Source organism: Hylobates moloch, unplaced genomic scaffold, assembly GCF_009828535.3.
Source record: "Hylobates moloch isolate HMO894 unplaced genomic scaffold, HMol_V3 SCAFFOLD_2, whole genome shotgun sequence".
Lineage (NCBI taxonomy): Eukaryota > Metazoa > Chordata > Mammalia > Primates > Hylobatidae > Hylobates > Hylobates moloch.
This window is the reverse complement of record NW_026652277.1, coordinates 167,233,857-167,252,882: the sequence shown is the minus strand read 5'-3', so window position 1 is coordinate 167,252,882 and position 19,026 is coordinate 167,233,857. Positions and strand designations below refer to the sequence as shown.

The following is a 19,026-nucleotide window of genomic DNA, read 5'->3' as shown; positions in this document are numbered from 1 at the left end:
TCACCTGCCTCAGCCTCCTGAGTAGCTGGGACTACAGGCATGTGCCACCATGCTCAGATTTTTTTTTGTATTTTTAGTAGAGACAGTGTTTCACCACGTTGGCCAGAAAGATCTCAAACTCCAGACCTCGTGATCTGCCCACCTCGGCCTCCCAAAGTGCTGGGATTACAGGCATGAGCCACCGCCCCCAGCCAGATTCTTTAGTTCTCAAAGTGATAAACACAGCTAAGCTGAAGCCCTACCTGGGCCCCACAGCAGTGATAATGCAGCTAAGGTGAGGCCCTGCCTGGGTCCCATAACAGTTTGTGTCATCAGCCATACAGCTTCTAATCACCTAATCTCAGGATGCCTTATTTTTAATTCTTCATCTTGATCTCAATAAGTGGAGAAGGCAGTTTAAAAAGAACATTTTGTTTGAGACTTTCTTAGTTTTCAAGCCAGCTTTTGAAAACACAGAGTTCTTCAAATATTATTTTATGCTGAGCCTATTTTGTATTCCAACACAAAGATAAATTCATAATTGCAAATATCTGAGGGGGCAAATTTGAAATGTCTCCTTCCACTACTGCAGAAATGCAGGCATTTGTGGAGACGGCAAATTATTTTGCAAGATGCAATGATGCTTGACATTATTTCAGGGATGCCAGGGTCCCAGGAAACCTCTGAGAAGTTCCCTGGAAGGCAGCCCTTTTCCTGCCAGGAAAAAAAAAAATAAAAATAAAATGACCTTAAAGGACTGAATTGTATTTACTATAGCAGAGACTGAGTCCTTGCCTGCATCTGTGAGCCCGGGGCCTGCAGAGAGGTGAGAACGTCTCTTCCAGGCATATCTTCCCCACCCACAGACTTTCCTAGAAGTTTCTTAGAGGAGAGGCAGGCAAGGAGTTTTATTGCTAATTCACTATAACCAAAGTCACCGCATAAAAGATTCTGCAGGTTGGGTACTTTGCAGATTAGTGAATCCAAGACTGTCATTCAAAGTGAGCACCAACTCCCCAGCCCCCGGAGTCCTTTATGCTAAGTCCTTCTCTGCCTCCAGACAGTGAGGAGCATGGCTCTGGGGACGTCCACACCTCCCAGAGCACACAGAACTAGGGAGTCTAAGGTGAGAACACTGGTAAGGCTTTGGTCCTTGGAGGGTGGGAGGTGAGAGGCTGGACAGGTGTGGTCGCGCCCTCCTGACAGATTCACTGACAGAAGCTGCCACTCAAGTCCACCTAAAGCGAGGCCTCCTTCCTCACCACAGAGCTAGAGAATCCATGTGTCTAATCCCACAACACTGGTATTGACGTAAGCCCGCGGTGTGTGCAAGGAGAGGCTGTCTCCAGCTCAATCAAATTCTGCAACGATGGTCACTGTTACAGCGTGACAAAGAGGTAGTCTTTCTCCATGAAACAAAACAGCCCAAGAGGCTAAGTGACGAAAAGTCTGAGTAACAAATTGCAATACCAGCAAACGTACGGTGAGATTTAAATGTTTTATTTTATCACACAATTTTAGTAGTAATTAAAGTATAGCAAATGCCTACTGTGTGCAAAATATGAGGCCAGGCACTCGTAAGAATAAAAGATGAAAAAGTAGACTCACAGTCTACTGGGTGCGGCCACTATGCAGGGCCAGGGAAGGAAGTTTAATTCAATCTAGAAAAGTCCCTTCTTAGAGTAGATGGGACTTGGGCTAGATTCCGAGGGAAGGGCAGAATTCCAAAAGGCAGATGGGGTGAATGGCATTCCAGGAGGAGGGAACAATTTATCAAAGGCCTGGAGACTCGGAAGCACACTTTTAGGGGATGACAATAGACTGTGTGGCTAAAACATATGACAAGTGGGAGATGGGGTGGAGGGATAATCAGAGAAAAGGCTGGATTGCCCTTTTTTAAAAAAAAGAAATTGTAATTTGAGCTTTCTAGAAGATCAACCCATTAATCAATCATTAGGTAGCCAGACACTGGGGTGATGGAGAAGTCCTGAAGGAAACTGTGAACTCTTTGGGAAAATAATCTTCAACGCAGGAAACTGTTGACATTAATCTCATTACAGAATGCAGGGCTCTGAATCACTGGGTGGTCCCAGGAAAAGAAAGGGAGAGTGAGTTCAAAATGAAGAGCCGGACTCTGATCCTCCAGTTGGTGTTTCCCAGGCAAGCTGGGTAAACAATGTGGAGAAAATGACTTCCATATTCTGGTGGTTCACAACAGTCCAGACTGAAGTGGTAACTGAGCCTGAAAGTATGGGAAGGAATGATGGTGCTTCCAGTCACCCTCCAAAGCACACATGTACACAGCATAGAAGTCACAGTCCCCAGAACGGAACTCACTGTCCTTAGAGACTCACCACAAGAAAAGCAAAGCCAATTCTTTGCAGAAAAATTGATTTGACCAGGACCCAAGCGATAAAAGTGCCACTGTGAGAAGCATCTTTACAGGTGTGGGTTCCACCGGGGTTTCCTTCAGCCCAACCCAGCAAAAGCCGTTGAAGTTCCTTTCCACGTTCTGAAGACTCTTACCATGCAGGACGAGGCGAGCTTGCTTTTCAAAGAGATGTGTGGGAGACAAGAATATGGAAAAAGTGAAACTGACATTTCCATCTTTTTTTCTAACTTTTGGCATGACTGCTTCCAAATTTTACACTGTATTTATAAATGTTTCTCGTAGTGTTTGGGAAACTGCAATCAAAATTACTGTGAGATTTTCAGAGTTGAGGGTGCAGCACCTGCCCTTCACAACTCTTTCTCTTTCCACAGTAGGGGCCATATGTAGGCGGGGCCACAGTCATGAAGGAGAACGTCTCCTCAGTCTCCCACCAGCACAAGCCAACAATGGTGGCTTTCCTTCAGTCACAAAATGTACCTATTCATTAGATGTTGACTGTCAAAATCTCCCAGGGACCCCAAAGGATGGCACCTCCCTCTGGGCTTTCCCACCATCAGTTGGGTCAATAAGAAGAGCCAAAACATATTTCTGCTTCAAAAAATGGAGGGGCCCTAACTTTTTTCTGTGGCCGTATTTGCTACTAACTTTTCATCCTAGATAGTTCCCTGGTTGCTTAACTAGGCATGGTAGGTCCCAGAAGAAAAAGAAAAGTCTGTCGATGTAACCATTTCTGCAGGTCATCAAACCATTCATGTTATGTATTTTTAAAAGATGCTGAGGCTGGGCGCAGTGGCTCACACCTGTAATCCCAGCACTTTGGGAGGCCAAGGTGGGTGGATCACCTGAGGTCAGGATTTCCAGATCAGCCTGGCCAACATGGCGACACCCCATCTCTACTAAAAATACAAAAACTAGCCAGGCCTGGTGGTGCATGCCTGTAATTCCAGCTACTTGAGAGGGTGAGACAGGAGAATCACTTGAAGCCGGGAGGCAGAGGTTGCAGTGAGCTGAGATCGCGCCATTGCACTCCAGCCTGAGTGACAAGAGCGAAACTACATCCAAAAAGAAAAAAAAAAGAAAGAACAGTAAGTACATTAAGTTTCTTACAAAAATTCGAAAAGTCCGTTTGTCAGGAAAAAAAAACAGTTTAGAAAATACATACTAGCAATGAATATACATCACAATATATATTATATGATATATAGAACATTATAGTAATATTCTATTTTGACTATTTTATAAGGAAATGTATATATTCAAAAATTATTTATTTAGTACCTATTATATGCCTGGCACTAGGCTGGGCACAGTGTAAATGCCCTTTTTCAATTAAAAAGACCAGTGAGTTCACTTTGGAGGTTTATAAAGGTGAGAGAGGGATGCTGAAAGAGTGGTGGCCTCTACAGCTGCCCTGGGAACACTGGGTGAACTCTGGCACTGTGGTGGATTTAAGAGAGGGAGCGCCCAGCTGGAAGCCTGAAAACCAGGATCTGTCCCTAGGTACCCACTGAGCCACTGAGTTACAGAGCAAATTTCGACCTCTCTGTGCTTCAGTTTCCCAAAGCCTGCCGCATAATCACCTCCTTTCAGTAAAATGACAAAAGAACTGACAATGTGGAAAAGTCTTAAAATTAAAGATGCTGATGATAAAAGAAGCCAAGTTATTTTAAAACTTTTTATTGAAAAATAACATAAATAGGGAAGTGTGCACATAAGCCTAGCACCACCCAGATCAAGAATGGACCATCACTAAGCCCCCGCTGGGCCCTGGAAGTCGCTACCATCCCCTCTGGGAAACTGCTACTCTTGCTTCCAACAGCACAGACGACTTTTGCTAGTTTTGTGCTTTGCATTAATGGGAGCTGGCAGGATATACACTTTCACGTCTGGCTTCTTTTGCTCGTCATATTGTGAGATCCAACCATATTGTTGGCTATAGTCATAGGCTGTTCATTGTCAGTGCTATATAACATTCATTCCCTATGTGAATGGATCACAATGTACGCATCCATTCTCGTGTCGAGGCATTTGAGTGGTTTCATATATAGCCCTTGATCTACAGAAAAGATCAGAAACTCTCTTATGCAGAAGGAGTGATCCACAAATGAAATTCACCATCTCTTTCCTACTTTAAATTGGTCTGATCAAAGGAATTTTTTGTTTGTTTTCCTTCCGTGTCAGAACGACAGCTGCTCTGACTGTAAATTAAGCATCAATACTTTTGACCAGGAGTTACAGAAAGGAGAAGAGGGTTACTATATTGACCACTGACTCGAGGGAGTTTTCTTCCTACTTCCAGAGGAAACTAACCTGGCTTTGGACGGTGATTGTTCCTCAAGGAAGGGACTGTCTTGGGTTTCTTTCTGGTTCTGTAACAGTGTCCCACATCCAGGGGTGCTCATCAACGTGTGGTGCTGGTGGACAGAGCAGATGGCACGTGGGAGGGGAAACAGCACCCAAACAGGATGCAAAAAAAGGCACTTGAAATTACCACTTTAGAAAATAAAGTGATGTTTATGCACAGAATAACACAATTTCTTGTTCACACATCCCACCTATGACATTAATCAGAGCCTTCACCTATGGGCTGAATGTCATCTTTTCCACTCTTAGTAGTTTACAGATTTTTTACTTTGAAGTAGAAGAGAAAAAAAAAAAAGAAGACATAGCTGCCCTAAAAGGAATGAGGAAGTGAGAGCTCTCCAGTGTCTGGCTGGCTCCATCCGTGTGACAGCCCATGATGTTCTTTCCGGTCTCTGTAATATTCTGAATTTCCACCTGCCCACCCCCTCGCTTATAATGCAGAGCATGTGAAGGGAGACCGGCTCAGTCTCTCTCTCTCCCAGTGGACTAGAAGGAGCAGAGTGTTATGCTGTTTCTCCCATTCTTTACAGCTCAGCGGATGTAAAAGAACTCTGGCTAGAGACCCTCCAAGGGTAAGTACTATATATTAACATGCCTAGAAATTACAAGCTGCCTCGCAAGCCACAGGTCACTCAGATCACAGGCAACAGAAAACAGCTGTCCCGTGGAATATGCTCTCACTTTATAAAGTCTCAGGACAAAGAAAGCTTTGCTTCAACGTGAAGGCTGCACCTTTTTGGTGTAGGAATTCTGTAAATGTTATCTTTGTTTCTGTTTACTATTTTAGCATCCTGGGGTATGTTTTTTTTTCCTTTTTGGATTAGGTGAGAAAATCCATGCAAAGCACCTACTATGATAGCTGCCATATAGTCATCACTCACCCAAAAAAGTTAATGTTAATGTTAATTTAAAATGTTAATGTAATTGATATCCAGATTATCTCTTGATGGGAATGGAATAAATTGGTAACAACGTTTAGAGTGGTAAAGATAGTTGGCTTAAATAATTTAGAAATAATTGTGTTCAGATGCTATTCTTAACAACATACGACATCTGGTAACACAGAACTGACTTTAAATGAAAACTTGTCTATGTAATAGTTTTTTTTCCAAAGTAAAGGCAATTGAAAAAATAGCAAAATAGAAAAATAAATAAACAAACAGTTTCAAACTCTGTGCTTTGGCAAAGCGGCACGGAAAGTGGCCAACCTACTATGTGTGTCCCTCCTAACTCCTTTCCGTATGATTCGTTGTAGACAGAGCTACAGCCACGCGGGAGTGAAATCCACCTCTGGACAGTCAGCCCCAATACTGATGAAGCTGAGAAGCAGCCACAATGCTGTGAGTGACCCTCTCACATTTATTCATTCACGTCTCCTAGAGGCAAGGGCCAAGAGATATTTACCTAATTTTATGTTTTCTCTTTCAGTCAAAAACACTAAATGCCAATAATATGGAGACACTAATCGAATGTCAATCAGAGGTAAGAGAGCAATTTTTAAAGCTTTTTATCTGTACTGTGAGAAGGTGGAAAACTTTCTGTTTTAATTGAATATTATTTGGGTTGAATATTAATTATCAGAGTAGTAAATTAACATCACACATGTAGTAAATTAAACACATTAATTAGGATCTTATATGATGCCAATCTTTAATATTGCTTCTAGAAGCTAGAAAAAACATCAATGCACTCTACTGACTTCATTTTTAACATGAATAAAATGTTGTATGTGTGTTTTGTGGGGAAAGACTCGATAGGTTTCTTCAGTCACTATATGTAACTGAAATAAAAATGTTTTTAGGGTGATTTCAAGGAACATCCCCTGTTGGCATCATGTGAGAGTGAAGACAGTATTTGCCAGCTCATTGGTGAGTTTTAAAAACATACTGATCTTTTATGTAAGTGCTAACAACCAGTGTTCTTGGTTTGCAAAACCACAGCGCTTTTACTCTACTAGGAATTTTTTTTGTATAAGTGTTCTGTTAAAGACCGCAGAACATTAACCCTTAAATGGCAGGTGTGCTCCAACTCACTAGAGCAGGGAGTGCTGGGAGAGGAAAGAGACTCTCCATAAAGAATCCCCAGTTCTGCCAAGGGTTTTTAATGCAGTTCATCTCCTGGCCATGTATGTTTCGACAATTAGCATGCACACATTTGAAAAACACACAGTGTCTTTTCCATTTTCTTCCTTCACTTATGGAGAATGCATCCAAGAGCCTATGAAGCAACTGTTGCTGATCTCAAATCCCAAACGACCCACCATTCACTCTCAATTTTTTTCATAATGCGTTTCATTATAGTGTAACCCTGACCCAGTTCTCCTGAACCATAAAGACAGGCCACTTCTTTCCCATCATGCTTCCACTTGCCAATCTAAAATGTATACAAACAGATGCCAATGCATTTAGAAAATATAGCCTTTATAATTAGTAAAAAGAGAAGGAAGGAAGGAAAAGAAAAGAAAGAAGGAAATTTTTAAGATTGCAATATCCATTGCACACACATCTTGTGGATTTCGGAAGGACAGAATATCTTGATAACGTTTTGCTGATAATTCCCAGTTGCGAGATCTAGGTTCAAGCCTTCCCGCAGCGATTCGTATTTGCCTCTGTCCTAAAGCAGCAACCCGGAAAACCCAGGTGACCAGTCACCTGGAAGGAAGAATGGTGTTAGCTCCCTCTAGTGTCTGTTGAGTGCCTGCGTGGCTACTAAGGGTTGCTATATGCCTTCGAAAAGATATTGAGCAAGTCACTTCCTCACCTTTTAAGTTTCGTTTTCGTCGCTAAAGGAGGAAATCAAAATAATCTATTTCATATCAGAAACTTCCTCTGTAGTTATTCAGGCCAGTAGGTTAAGATGGTTGTTTATGATCAGCACAGTCAGGTTTTGCTAATTTTCTGTGGCAAACAGCTGGAAAGAGTGAAAACAGGAAAGGTGGAGGCCTTGAGGAACCCTGGTGTTGCTGTTTAGGGAACTGGTTGCCCTGGTAACAGTGTGCTTGTTTATCGGTTGGTTTTTCTAGATTAAGATTCACGCCCTTTGCTTTCTCAAGTTTTCAAAATTATTTTTCTCATATCGCATACTATAGACCACATTATGTGGCCAACGATACCCATTTTCTTACCTGGATCTTTGCTTATTAACACTGTAGTCTAATTTTTCTCATTGCCTTGTTTTCTTGGCTGTAGAAGTTAAGAAGAGAAAGAAGGTGCTGTCCTGGCCCTTTCTCATGAGAAGACTCTCCCCTGCATCAGATTTTTCTGGGGCTTTGGAGACAGACTTGAAAGCACCGCTATTTGATCAGCCCTTGTCAATTATCTGTGGTGACAGCGACACACTCCCCAGACCCATCCAGGTAGGCGTGCATTCTCTCATAAACCTACTTCAGTTTTCAATTGGACACGCAAAATACTCGGGAAATCTGAATGTCTTTCTCCTATTAAGTTTGTAGGGACTGATCTTCCATATTTTCCACTCTTCGACATGGCACTCCCACATACGTGTGCAGTCAGAAGAATATCTGACTGCTTCCATTCCAGAAATTGAAATTAGTTGTATTTGCCAATAAGCTCAGAGCTATGGTCCCTCCATTCCTCTGACTTCACAGAGTGGAGAATGCTGAAGACTTTTAGCTTCTGAAAAGTCAAAAGGGGGAAACAGAATATAGACTTTGTGATCCGAAATCCAATGTTCATATGGAAGTATTGGAAAGGAGAGAGCTCCAAAGTGATTTTAGAAAGTGCACAATTAGAGCTTTCACAATTTGCCTCCTCTTAGAAAAAGAGCAGGGTTGAGGAAGGCCACTGATAGCAACTGGACTGAAAGCAAAATCTGACATCAATATTCCTGTTAAGACTATCTCAGTATACTAGAGAAGAAGGGTAACCCTTTCCTGTTCCTATTGCTGTTTCCTTTAGGACATTCTCACTATTCTATGCCTTAAAGGCCCTTCAACGGAAGGGATATTCAGGAGAGCAGCCAACGAGAAAGCCCGCAAGGAGCTGAAGGAGGAGCTGAACTCTGGGGATGTGGTGGATCTGGAGAGGCTCCCCGTGCACCTCCTCGCTGTGGTCTTTAAGGTGAGTTCAACACACTTGCGCCAAATAACCTGCCAAGAGGCCCTGACACACTCGTTCTCAGGATGCAAGAAATAGGCTCTTCTCCCCACACAGCAAGGTACACTGATCTTGGAGTTTAATTTTTTTCGTTAAGACCTTTATTTATTTATTTAGTAAGCACCTCTGTTTCTGTGACCTCAGATTCCAACAGAAAGTGATGCATCCAACAGAAAGTGATGCATCCAACAGAAAGTGATGCATCCAACAGAAAGTGATGCATCCAACAGAAAGTGATGCATTCTGCTCTCCCAAAACCTTGCCAAGTACAGGCAATTTGATTGTTCCTTGGCAGAATCCATACATCAAAATCCAGTGGCCCCTCAGAACACACCCACCCCGGGATGGTGCCTCTGACTCTGCCTGATGTTAGAAAGTTGCAGAGAGGCCAAGGGTGTCAGAGAGAGGGTTCCCTGGATTCATCAAATGCAGGAATGAAGGGGCACAATCTATGATGGGCTAAGCATAGAACACCCTGCGATGGAACGAAAACCAGGTGAAAATGAGGACATGGGACATCGTACAGTACCAACAGGCCAACAGCCCGCTCTCATCCCCCAGGACTTCCTCAGAAGTATCCCCCGGAAGCTACTTTCAAGCGACCTCTTTGAGGAGTGGATGGGCGCTCTGGAGATGCAGGACGAGGAGGACAGAATTGAGGCCCTGAAACAGTAAGTCATCAAAGTCATCAGTGATTGCCAGGCCGCATCGCCTCCGTCTTTTGATTCTTTACACAGCTTTCTAAATGCTTCATGATCCCTGTGCCATGAGAATTGTGATGTTTAGGAAATCCGAGTGGAATTGCTCATCCACTCCCAGAATAAAAACCAGAGGGTGCCCTGGACTTTTGAATTTTAATTTTAGCCAAATGAAATATTTCTTCAAAAAGTAGAAAGTGAACTTCAATCCTCACAAATCCCAAGAGGTAGGGAAGTCTAAAAATGTCAGATGTTCAAAAAGGTATGAGATAAAATCAGACCTGAGAACTTTAACACAGGCTCACCAGCAAAGTGTAGGAATTCTGGGTTATCTTTAAGCTACATTGACTGGTGTCATGCAAGGCAACAGTTCTCCCATAAAACATCCCTCAGGATGCAGCCAGACAGCGTGGTGGGAGGCAGTTGTTTTGTTCATAAAACTTCATAGCATATTTCATCTTCTTATAATTAATCCAAATGAAAACTATATAATAACAAATTCCAGTGAGAGTAAAAATAATAACATATGCAATGGAAAGTGTGATCTATTAGTGACTAGAGAATTCTAAAACCCAAGCTTTGAAATGTCAGCATGGTTGTCACATCCTATGAAAGTTTATCTAAATGTTATAATTGTCCCACATGGCTAAATACTTTCAATGACATATGTATAGAATTGAAGACATTAAAATGTCTGTCCCAAAATGAAAATTCTAAGATTATCACAATGAGTTTCTACCTAGACATAAAGCATTTTTATAACAATTCCTTCTTCTAAGAAATGAAAATAATCACCATTTCATTTTTGAAGAAGTGAGACTTTAAGAAGTCTAATTTCTTATCATTAGAAACAATGTTGGCCGGGCGCGGTGGCTCACGCTTGTAATCCTAGCACTTTGGGAGGCCGAGGCGGGCGGATCACGAGGTCAGGAGATCGAGACCACGGTGAAACCCTGTCTCTACTAAAAAATACAAAAAATTAGCCGGGCGTGGTGGCGGGCGCCTGTAGTCCCAGCTACTCGGAGAGGCTGAGGCAGGAGAATGGCGTGAACCCGGGAGGCGGAGCTTGCAGGGAGCCGAGATTGCGCCACTGCACTCCAGCCTGGGCGACAGAGCAAGACTCCGTCTCAAAAAAAAAACAAACAAAAAAAAACAAAAAAAAACAAAAACAAAACAAAAACAAAACAAAACAAAACAAAAAAAAGAAACAATGTTGCGATTTAAGTGCCGCCTTACTATGAACACGCCCTTAGAAACTGATTTAGTCTTCATAAAGATTTCTCAGAATGTTGTAAAAATGTGTCATCTTCGTTTGGTAATTATAGTTTTGTTTCTGTCTTTGTTTTAAGGCAAGAAAACCAGTCTAGCCGTGTTAGAAACAGAAAGAAATTCTACATGGCTAAATGATTACTCAACAAAACTATTTTCTAAACATAAAGGCAAACTATGGTGTTTAACGCAGATTGCCTTCATAATTCAAGCTCTGTAGAAATAATAAAGGGCTGTGTTATTGGTGTCCCAATTACAAAGGCCAGTTTCTTAGCTCCTCAAGACCTTGTGGTTAACCAGTCTCACTCTGTGTCAGTTGCCACTGGAAGTGTCTGAATGGGCATTTCACAATATTACTTGTGAAAATGCACCTTCCTCATTTTAAAGGAAGTCTGGTTTTGGCAGAAACTCTCAGCTTGCTACACTGAATACCATTAGCCTTTTTGAAAACTAACATCCCTTCACTTGATTCCAGGGTTGCAGATAAGCTCCCCCGGCCCAACCTCCTGCTGCTCAAGCACTTGGTCTATGTGCTGCACCTCATCAGCAAGAACTCTGAGGTCAACAGGATGGACTCCAGCAATCTGGCCATCTGCATTGGGCCCAACATGCTCACCCTGGAGAATGACCAGAGTCTGTCATTTGAAGCCCAGAAGGACCTGAACAACAAGGTTTGTTCTGCTTACTGATGAGAAATCCCCAACTTCTGATCTCACCATCTGTTTGCCAAGTCCAGGCAATAAAATGCTTCTGAATGTCTCCAACTGACTCAGAATCACAGTGAAAATATAAAATGCAAAATGCTTTTGTCATAGTTCCACTCTCTCAGATACATGTATCTAATGAAACTGAATAAATCTTTGTCTTCTGTCATTTGTGAGACAGACGAGTGCTGCGAGTGTTTACATCACTCTCTCCCGATATAAAAAAGCCCTCTTGTTTTTGTGTTTTGTACACCACAGTCTATCAGTCTATCAATCTGGGAAACTACTTACTTAAATGAAAATTTTATTAATACTTTAAATTTTTTTAAGCTCTTAAATTTAAAATGCATGTCTCAAAACACCAAGGAGTATCTAACTTTAATGCATATGATTGTTGGCATGGTGGCTCACATCTGAAATCTCAGCACTTTGGGAGGCCGAGGCAGGTGAATTGCCTGAGCTCGGGAGTTTGAGACCAGCCTGGGCAACATGACAAAACCCCGTCTCCACTAAAAATAGAAAAAATTAGCCAGGCGTGGTGGCGGGCGCCCATAGTCCCAGCTGCTCAGAAGGCTGAGGCAGGAGAATCGCTTGAGCCCAGGAGGCAGAGGTTGCATTGAGCTGAGATCGGGCTACTGCACTCCAGCCTGGTGACAGAGTAAGAGCCTGTCTCAAAAAAAAAGTATCTGATTATCCCCAAATTTCTGTATGCTCTTTTCAGACACATAAAGATCTCAGATTCTCAGCCGGGCGCGGTGGCTCACGCTTGTAATCCCAGCACTTTGGGAGGCCGAGGCGGGCGGATCACGAGGTCAGGAGATGGAGACCATGGTGAAACCCCGTCTCTACTAAAAAATACAAAAAATTAGCCGGGCGTGGTGGCAGGCGCCTGTAGTCCCAGCTACTCGGAGAGGCTGAGGCAGGAGAATGGCGTGAACCCGGGAGGCGGAGCTTGCAGTGAGCCAAGATTGCGCCACTGCACTCCAGCCTGGGAGACAGAGCGAGACTCCGTCTCAAAAAAAAAAAAAAAAGATCTCAGATTCTCATTTTGGCACCTGACTCCAGTGTCCCCATTCTTCCTCACCTCCCAAAAAAAAAAAAAAAAAAAAAAAAAAAGTCTTCAAGCTGACAAATTGCTTACTTTTCCTCACAGGTGAAGACATTGGTGGAATTCCTCATTGATAACTGCTTTGAAATATTTGGGGAGAACATTCCAGTGCATTCCAGTATCACTTCTGATGACTCCCTGGAGCACACTGACAGTTCAGGTATGGAATGTGCTATCATTTTATTATGATTGTAGGGAAAAGTTCATCCCAGTCTGCCAGTCATGTAAAGCATCTCTGATATTTGAGGCAGAAGTTACCTTCACAAATCACCGAGTCGGACTAGACTCCAGTCCATTAGGAAGTCATTAAACATGAAAACCCTGCTCCGGGCTTTTCCTGCAGCGCCTCCTCAGCCCACAGATAGTCTTTCCCCCTTCCCAGTGTACATCGCAAATCACTGCTGATTTCACTAAGCTACCTTTAGCTCTAGAGTTGGAGTGAGAAACTTTTGTTTCCACTTCATGGGATATGACTCCATCACAATGAAAATGGGTCCAGTAAAAGGAGCAGTTTTAAAAATTAAGGTCAATAAATTTTCAGTGAAATGCTGTTCTCTCTTTTCTTATTCTCTCCTCTCTTTCTCTCCTTCCTCCCTCCTTTACTCATTTCCTTTCCCTATTTTTCTTCTGATGTCAAAATAAATTCAGAAAGAAACAAACTTTTCATGTGGTACATTTCTTGTCATATCAAGCCCCTAAGTAGTTCTGCTAATAAATCACCTAGTGCCCTGATTGGTATGAGCAGGGCAAACTGTAGCAAAGTTCATTTCTAAAAGAACCTGAATGGCCGTGCACGGTGGCTCACACCTGTAATCCTAGCACTTTGGGAGGCCAAGGCAGGCAGATCACCTGAGATCAGGAGTTCGAAACCAGCCTCGCCAACATGGTGAAACCCCGTCTCTACTAAAAATAGAAAAAATAGCGAGGCATGGCGGTGGGCACCTGTAATCCTAGCTACTGAGGAGGCTGAGGCAGGAGAATCGCTTGAACCCAGGAGGCAGAGGTTGCAGTGAGCCAAGATCACATCACTGCACTCCAGCCTGGGCAACAAAGCGAGAGTCCATCTCAAAAAATATAAAATAAATAAAATACAAATAAAAATAAATAAATAAAAAAACCCAAACAAATGTTCAACTGCTGCTTGACTTCCCCCAGATGTGTCGACCCTGCAGAATGACTCGGCCTACGACAGCAACGATCCTGATGTGGAATCCAACAGCAGCAGTGGCATCAGCTCTCCCAGCAGGCAGCCCCAGGTGCCCATGGCCACAGCTGCTGGCTTGGATAGCGGGGGCCCACAGGATGCCCGAGAGGTCAGCCCAGAGCCCATTGTGAGCACCGTGGCCAGGCTGAAAAGCTCCCTCGCACAGCCCGATAGGAGGTACTCAGAGCCCAGCATGCCGTCCTCCCAGGAGTGCCTCCAGAGCCGGGTGACAAACCAAACACTAACAAAGAGTGAAGGGGACTTCCCCGTGCCCCGGGTAGGCTCTCGTTTGGAAAGTGAGGAGGCTGAAGACCCATTTCCAGAGGAGGTCTTCCCTGCAGTGCAAGGCAAAACCAAGAGGCCGGTGGACCTGAAGATCAGGAACTTGGCCCCGGGTTCGGTGCTCCCGCGGGCGCTGGTTCTCAAAGCCTTCTCCAGCAGCTCGCTGGACGCGTCCTCTGACAGCTCGCCCGTGGCTTCTCCTTCCAGTCCCAAAAGAAATTTCTTCAGCAGACATCAGTCTTTCACCACAAAGACGGAAAAAGGCAAGCCCAGCCGAGAAATTAAAAAGCACTCCATGTCTTTCTCCTTTGCCCCTCACAAAAAAGTGCTGACCAAAAACCTCAGCGCGGGGTCTGGGAAATCGCAAGACTTTACCAGGGACCACGTCCCGAGGGGTGTTAGAAAGGAAAGCCAGCTTGCCGGCCGAATCGTGCAGGAAAATGGGTCTGAAACCCACAACCAAACAGCCCGCGGCTTCTGCCTGAGACCCCACGCCCTCTCGGTGGATGATGTGTTCCAGGGAGCTGACTGGGAGAGGCCTGGAAGCCCACCCTCTTATGAAGAGGCCATGCAGGGCCCGGCAGCCAGACTAGCGGCCTACGGGAGCCAGACCGCGGGGAGCCTGACCGTCGGGAGCATGAGGGCGAGGATGCTGGAGGCGGACTGCCTCCTACCCCCTCTTCCACCTGCTCACCACGTAGAGGACTCAAGACACAGGGGCAGCAAAGAGCCACTCCCTGGCCACGGACTCTCTCCCCTGCCTGAGCGATGGAAACAGAGCAGAACTGTCCATGCTTCTGGGGACTCTCTGGGGCACGTGTCTGGCCCAGGGAGACCTGAGCTCCTCCCGCTGAGGACTGTCTCCGAGTCCGTGCAGAGAAACAAGCGGGACTGTCTCGTGCGACGATGTAGCCAGCCGGTCTTTGAGGCTGACCAATTCCAATACGCCAAAGAATCGTATATTTAGGAGGGAGGCCATACGCCATGCCATAGCTTGTGCTATCTGTAAATATGAGACTTGTAAAGAACTGCCTGTAGATTGTTTTTAAAAGGTCTTGAATAAGCTCCTTTAGAAAGTTGTGGAAAGCCCTCCTCAGTGAGGATAGCTACACCATGGCCATGGCGATCAGATAGTCTGTGTGTACCTGGATTTGTGCAATATGTAAAAATGTATAAAATGTATTCTAGATAAGGTGTTAGGTGCAAAGAGTGTCTAATGATCCCTGCACACGTTTGTGAACTTGCAGTGAAGTACATTGCTGTTCCTTGCTTCCTGGGGCACTTTTCTCTTGGTTAGTGTTTAAAAATTATCTTTGCTTTTTTAGTGTGGCCTCAAATGTCATGCCAATTTTCACATTTTCCACAAACTCCATTTAGAGAGAAATGTTTAAATCTCTGGTATAAGTTTACTCCATACTAGAGTAAACTATACATTACTCTATATAAGCAGCCTTGCAATAACTAATCACCACCATAGAAGAAAGAAACAGACTGCAAGGAACAGAGTGTCTGGAGTCATCAAAGACATTAAAAACTCCAGTAAAAGCAGGGGCCATAGAAAAAATCATGAAAAACACTTCAACATGTCCTTTCAATCATCCAATTAAATTTGGGTAGATTAATGAAAATGTATTACATCAATATTAACTCATCTATAGCACTTTGAGTTTCTTTGTAGTTCATGATGTCCTATCCTATAATGTGGAGGTAAATGATTTTATATGCATTGGGGGTCATATATAAAACTTCAATGTAATTTCACTACAATAAATTGCCTTCCTTATTTGAAAGTAAAAATGTTCACTTTTTATTGACATGTTAACTCCTTTCCCTCAATTAACAGAAATCCACTAAGAAGATCATTCACATGTTGGTTCACTCAACAAGCATTTATTCAATATATATTCACTATTCTAGACTAACAGCAAGACCGGGGATCTTGTTTAGGAAGAAGCAGTCCCTGTTCTCCAGAATTTGCAAAACCATAAAAAAGCACCTACTTTAAGACATTTTTTTTCAGCAAGCAGTCATTCTGCCAGAAAAATTTAGTACACAAATACAGGATAACATAACAAATGTAAAATTTCTCATTTCTAGTGAATTAAACTTTCCAGTAATTTTACATCTCACCTCATTCTTATGATGCTCAGTTTGTTTAATTATTGGCAAACATAATGGTAAAATGTTTGTAATGTATTAGAACTTTACTGCTCAATTATTAAGATATTTATCCAGTATCTTAGAGATGCTCAACTTCAATTTTCCTTATCAGCTTTTTAAAATAAAAAATCATGCATGCTTCTGATTTGTTATAGAAATATTTTGTGTTGAGTCTTTTCAGAGATGATTTATAAATAATGTGCAAAGTTAATAATAATGTAAAATAGACTGCTCAAGGCAGCACACTCAGACCTAATATTAAAAATACTTCATTGATGGGCCAGGCGTGGTGGCTCATGCCTGTAATCCCAGCACTTTGGGAGGCCGAGGTGGGCAGATCATTTGAGATCGGGAGTTTGAGACCAGCCTAGCCAACATGGTGAAACCCCATCTCTACTAAAAATATAAAACATAGCCAGGTGTGGTGGTGGGTGCCATAGTCCCAGCTACTTGGGAGGCTGAGGCAGGAGAATCACTTGAATCTGGAAGGCAGAGGTTGCAGTGAGCCGAGATCATGCCACTGTCCTCCAGCCGGGGTGACAGAGTGAGACTCGGTCTCAAAAAATTAAAAAATAAATAAATAAAATAAATAATAAAAATATTAAGCCCCAATAATATATAAATTTCATGGGGCAGAGCTTACCTGACTGCTAACTTAAGAAAAGCAGTCCTTTTCCAGAGTTGGTCACTAATAGCAATAGTTACAATTTTAGCATTACCATGTGCCAGGCACTGTGCTAAGTATTTCAGTACTGAAAAAAAAATCCTGTGCCTCTAACAATAGCCACTTCTTATTGAGAATCAGAGGATTCCCATCAATAGACCACTAAGACTACAAACAGGAAGCTACAAATGTATTCCCACTTTACCACTCACCTGATCTCTGTGTGACCCTACTGAGGTCATGAAAACCCAACTCAGGTCATGAAAACCCTACCCAAATTTCCTTATTTTAAAAAAGCGGAATGAAACTGGAAGTCCTGTACACAAATGAATAGCACATTTTGCTGACGCACGTTTAGGAGCTCCCTGCCCAAGCAAATGTCGTTGTTAGTCTTTCAACAGTGCAGACAGTAACAGTTGACTATTTCAAATATCGCACAGTGTGGTAGCCCCACTCCTATCTACGGAGTCCATCTGCCTTTCAAATAGGTTTTCCCAGCCTGGCTCCCAAGTATATTAGTTTTTGAGAGCTGCTGTAAAAAGTACCGTAGATCGGGCGGCTCAGACCACAGAAATGTATGTCTCACAGTTCTGAAATCCAGAGGTCCAAGGTCAAGGTTTCAGCAGGGTTGATTCCTTCTGGGGCTGTGAGGGAGAATAGGTTCCAGGGCTCTCTCCTTAGCACAGATGGCCTCTTCCCTGTGTCTCTTCACATTATCTTCCCTCTACGTGAGTCTGTCTCCAAATTTCCCCTTCTAAGGACACCAGTTATACTGGATTAGGACCCAACCTAATGACCTCATTTTACCTCTGTAAAGACTCTCTCTCCAAATATAGTCACATTCTGAGATGTTGGGGATTAGGACTTCAACATGTGAATTTGGATGGGGCAAGACACAATTCAACCCATAACACCAAGTTTTTCAAAATACTACTTAAAGATACCTTGAATATGCCAATAATTTGAATATTTCACCATAACCAGAGAGCTAGGGCTTATAGTGAGATTTAGATGACATTAAAATGATGCTTTAGTCAAGGATCCAGGAACACCAGAGTTCTGTCCTCTATTGACTTCCTAAGGGCCCACACTAATGACAAATGGGGCAATCACAGATGTACCTGACGCAAAGTGTATAGTAAAACCGGGTTGGAAGCCTAATTAGGAGCTTAAACTTAAATTCAGGTCTGATTCCCTGGGAGATGCTCTCTACTCCGGTGAAGACGGGGAGAGGTGGATGGCCCATGATACACGGATTATCCGTGCTGACACACTGTGCACTGTGCCCCCCACCCACACACCAGCACTACTGAGGCCTGAAAGAAATTAAAACTTGTTCCAGAAATGTTGACTGGTGGGAGTTAACCAAGGTTAGGTGCTTTTGTGGGAGCTTAGCAAAACTAAGATTGCTCCAGAACTTGAACCCAACAAATACAACACCTGTGTTACACTGGGGTCCCTTGGAAGCTGAAGTCGCAGCTATGGTTTTTAGTGCTAACAAAACAAATAACAGTTAATGGCCATAGCGCATCCCATGGCCATAGATAGAATGTGCAAAGAGCTACAAACACTGTTTATCCTTAGGTTTATCCTAAATTAAAAGAATACATTGATAGATAAATCCTTCTGATTATGGTCTCACTGGAAAAATCGCCAATACGTGCTTCTCTCTTGAAAGGTCAAACAGACAGAAACTCACATCAGATGCGATCTCACATGTTTCCAGTTTCTTTTTTAATTAAGTTATGTAATCTTAACTCTTCCTCTGCAAAAAGAGAATTACTGAGGAATGAGAGGTATAAACATTTTGCTGGAATTGGAAGTGAATCACTTTTTAGCAATATTTTAAATGTGGACCGAACTTCTGCATTATGTTCACTCCAGAGTAAAAATTAAATGTAAACGAGGAAAAACGAATGGGATGAAGTGCTTCCTCCTACTACAGGCTACAAAGAGGGGGATGTTGTGAAACAAACAAACAAGCAAACTTGCAGAATGCAAAATCTGGCCAGAAACAGGAAATGCAGAATGTTAACATCTCCGTGGAAAAAGAAAGACAAAGCGTTGACAAAGAATGAATATACGAC

General features: G+C 43.0%; 1 protein-coding gene and 1 long non-coding RNA gene across 4 annotated transcripts in view; one reads left to right on the top strand and one right to left on the bottom strand.

Moving 5' to 3' along the window:
- Window positions 1–1,463: 1,463 nt before the first annotated feature.
- Window positions 1,464–19,026, bottom strand: part of LOC131382897 (uncharacterized) — a 48,795-nt gene continuing 31,232 nt past the window's right edge. The window contains exons 2-3 of the long non-coding RNA XR_009212536.1: window positions 4,682–4,785; window positions 1,464–3,423 (exon numbers count right to left, since the gene is read on the bottom strand). This is a non-coding gene — a long non-coding RNA (uncharacterized LOC131382897). The remainder of the gene's footprint in view (window positions 3,424–4,681; window positions 4,786–19,026) is intronic.
- TAGAP (T cell activation RhoGTPase activating protein) lies at window positions 5,031–16,511 on the top strand. 3 transcript variants are annotated; one of them, XM_032161685.2, is made up of 10 exons: window positions 5,031–5,307; window positions 5,991–6,075; window positions 6,164–6,217; window positions 6,537–6,603; window positions 7,924–8,090; window positions 8,653–8,814; window positions 9,412–9,521; window positions 11,293–11,488; window positions 12,675–12,789; window positions 13,785–16,511. In XM_032161685.2, the coding sequence occupies exons 2-10, from the start codon at window positions 6,049–6,051 to the stop codon at window positions 15,080–15,082; spliced, it is 2,196 nt and encodes a 731-aa protein (XP_032017576.1). In that variant the 5' UTR covers window positions 5,031–5,307; window positions 5,991–6,048; the 3' UTR covers window positions 15,083–16,511. The 3 variants fall into 3 exon arrangements, with proteins under 3 accessions (XP_032017576.1, XP_032017586.1, XP_032017569.1); XM_032161678.2 differs by lacking the exon at window positions 5,031–5,307 and having other exon boundaries at window positions 5,332–6,075; XM_032161695.2 differs by lacking the exons at window positions 12,675–12,789; window positions 13,785–16,511 and having other exon boundaries at window positions 11,293–11,710.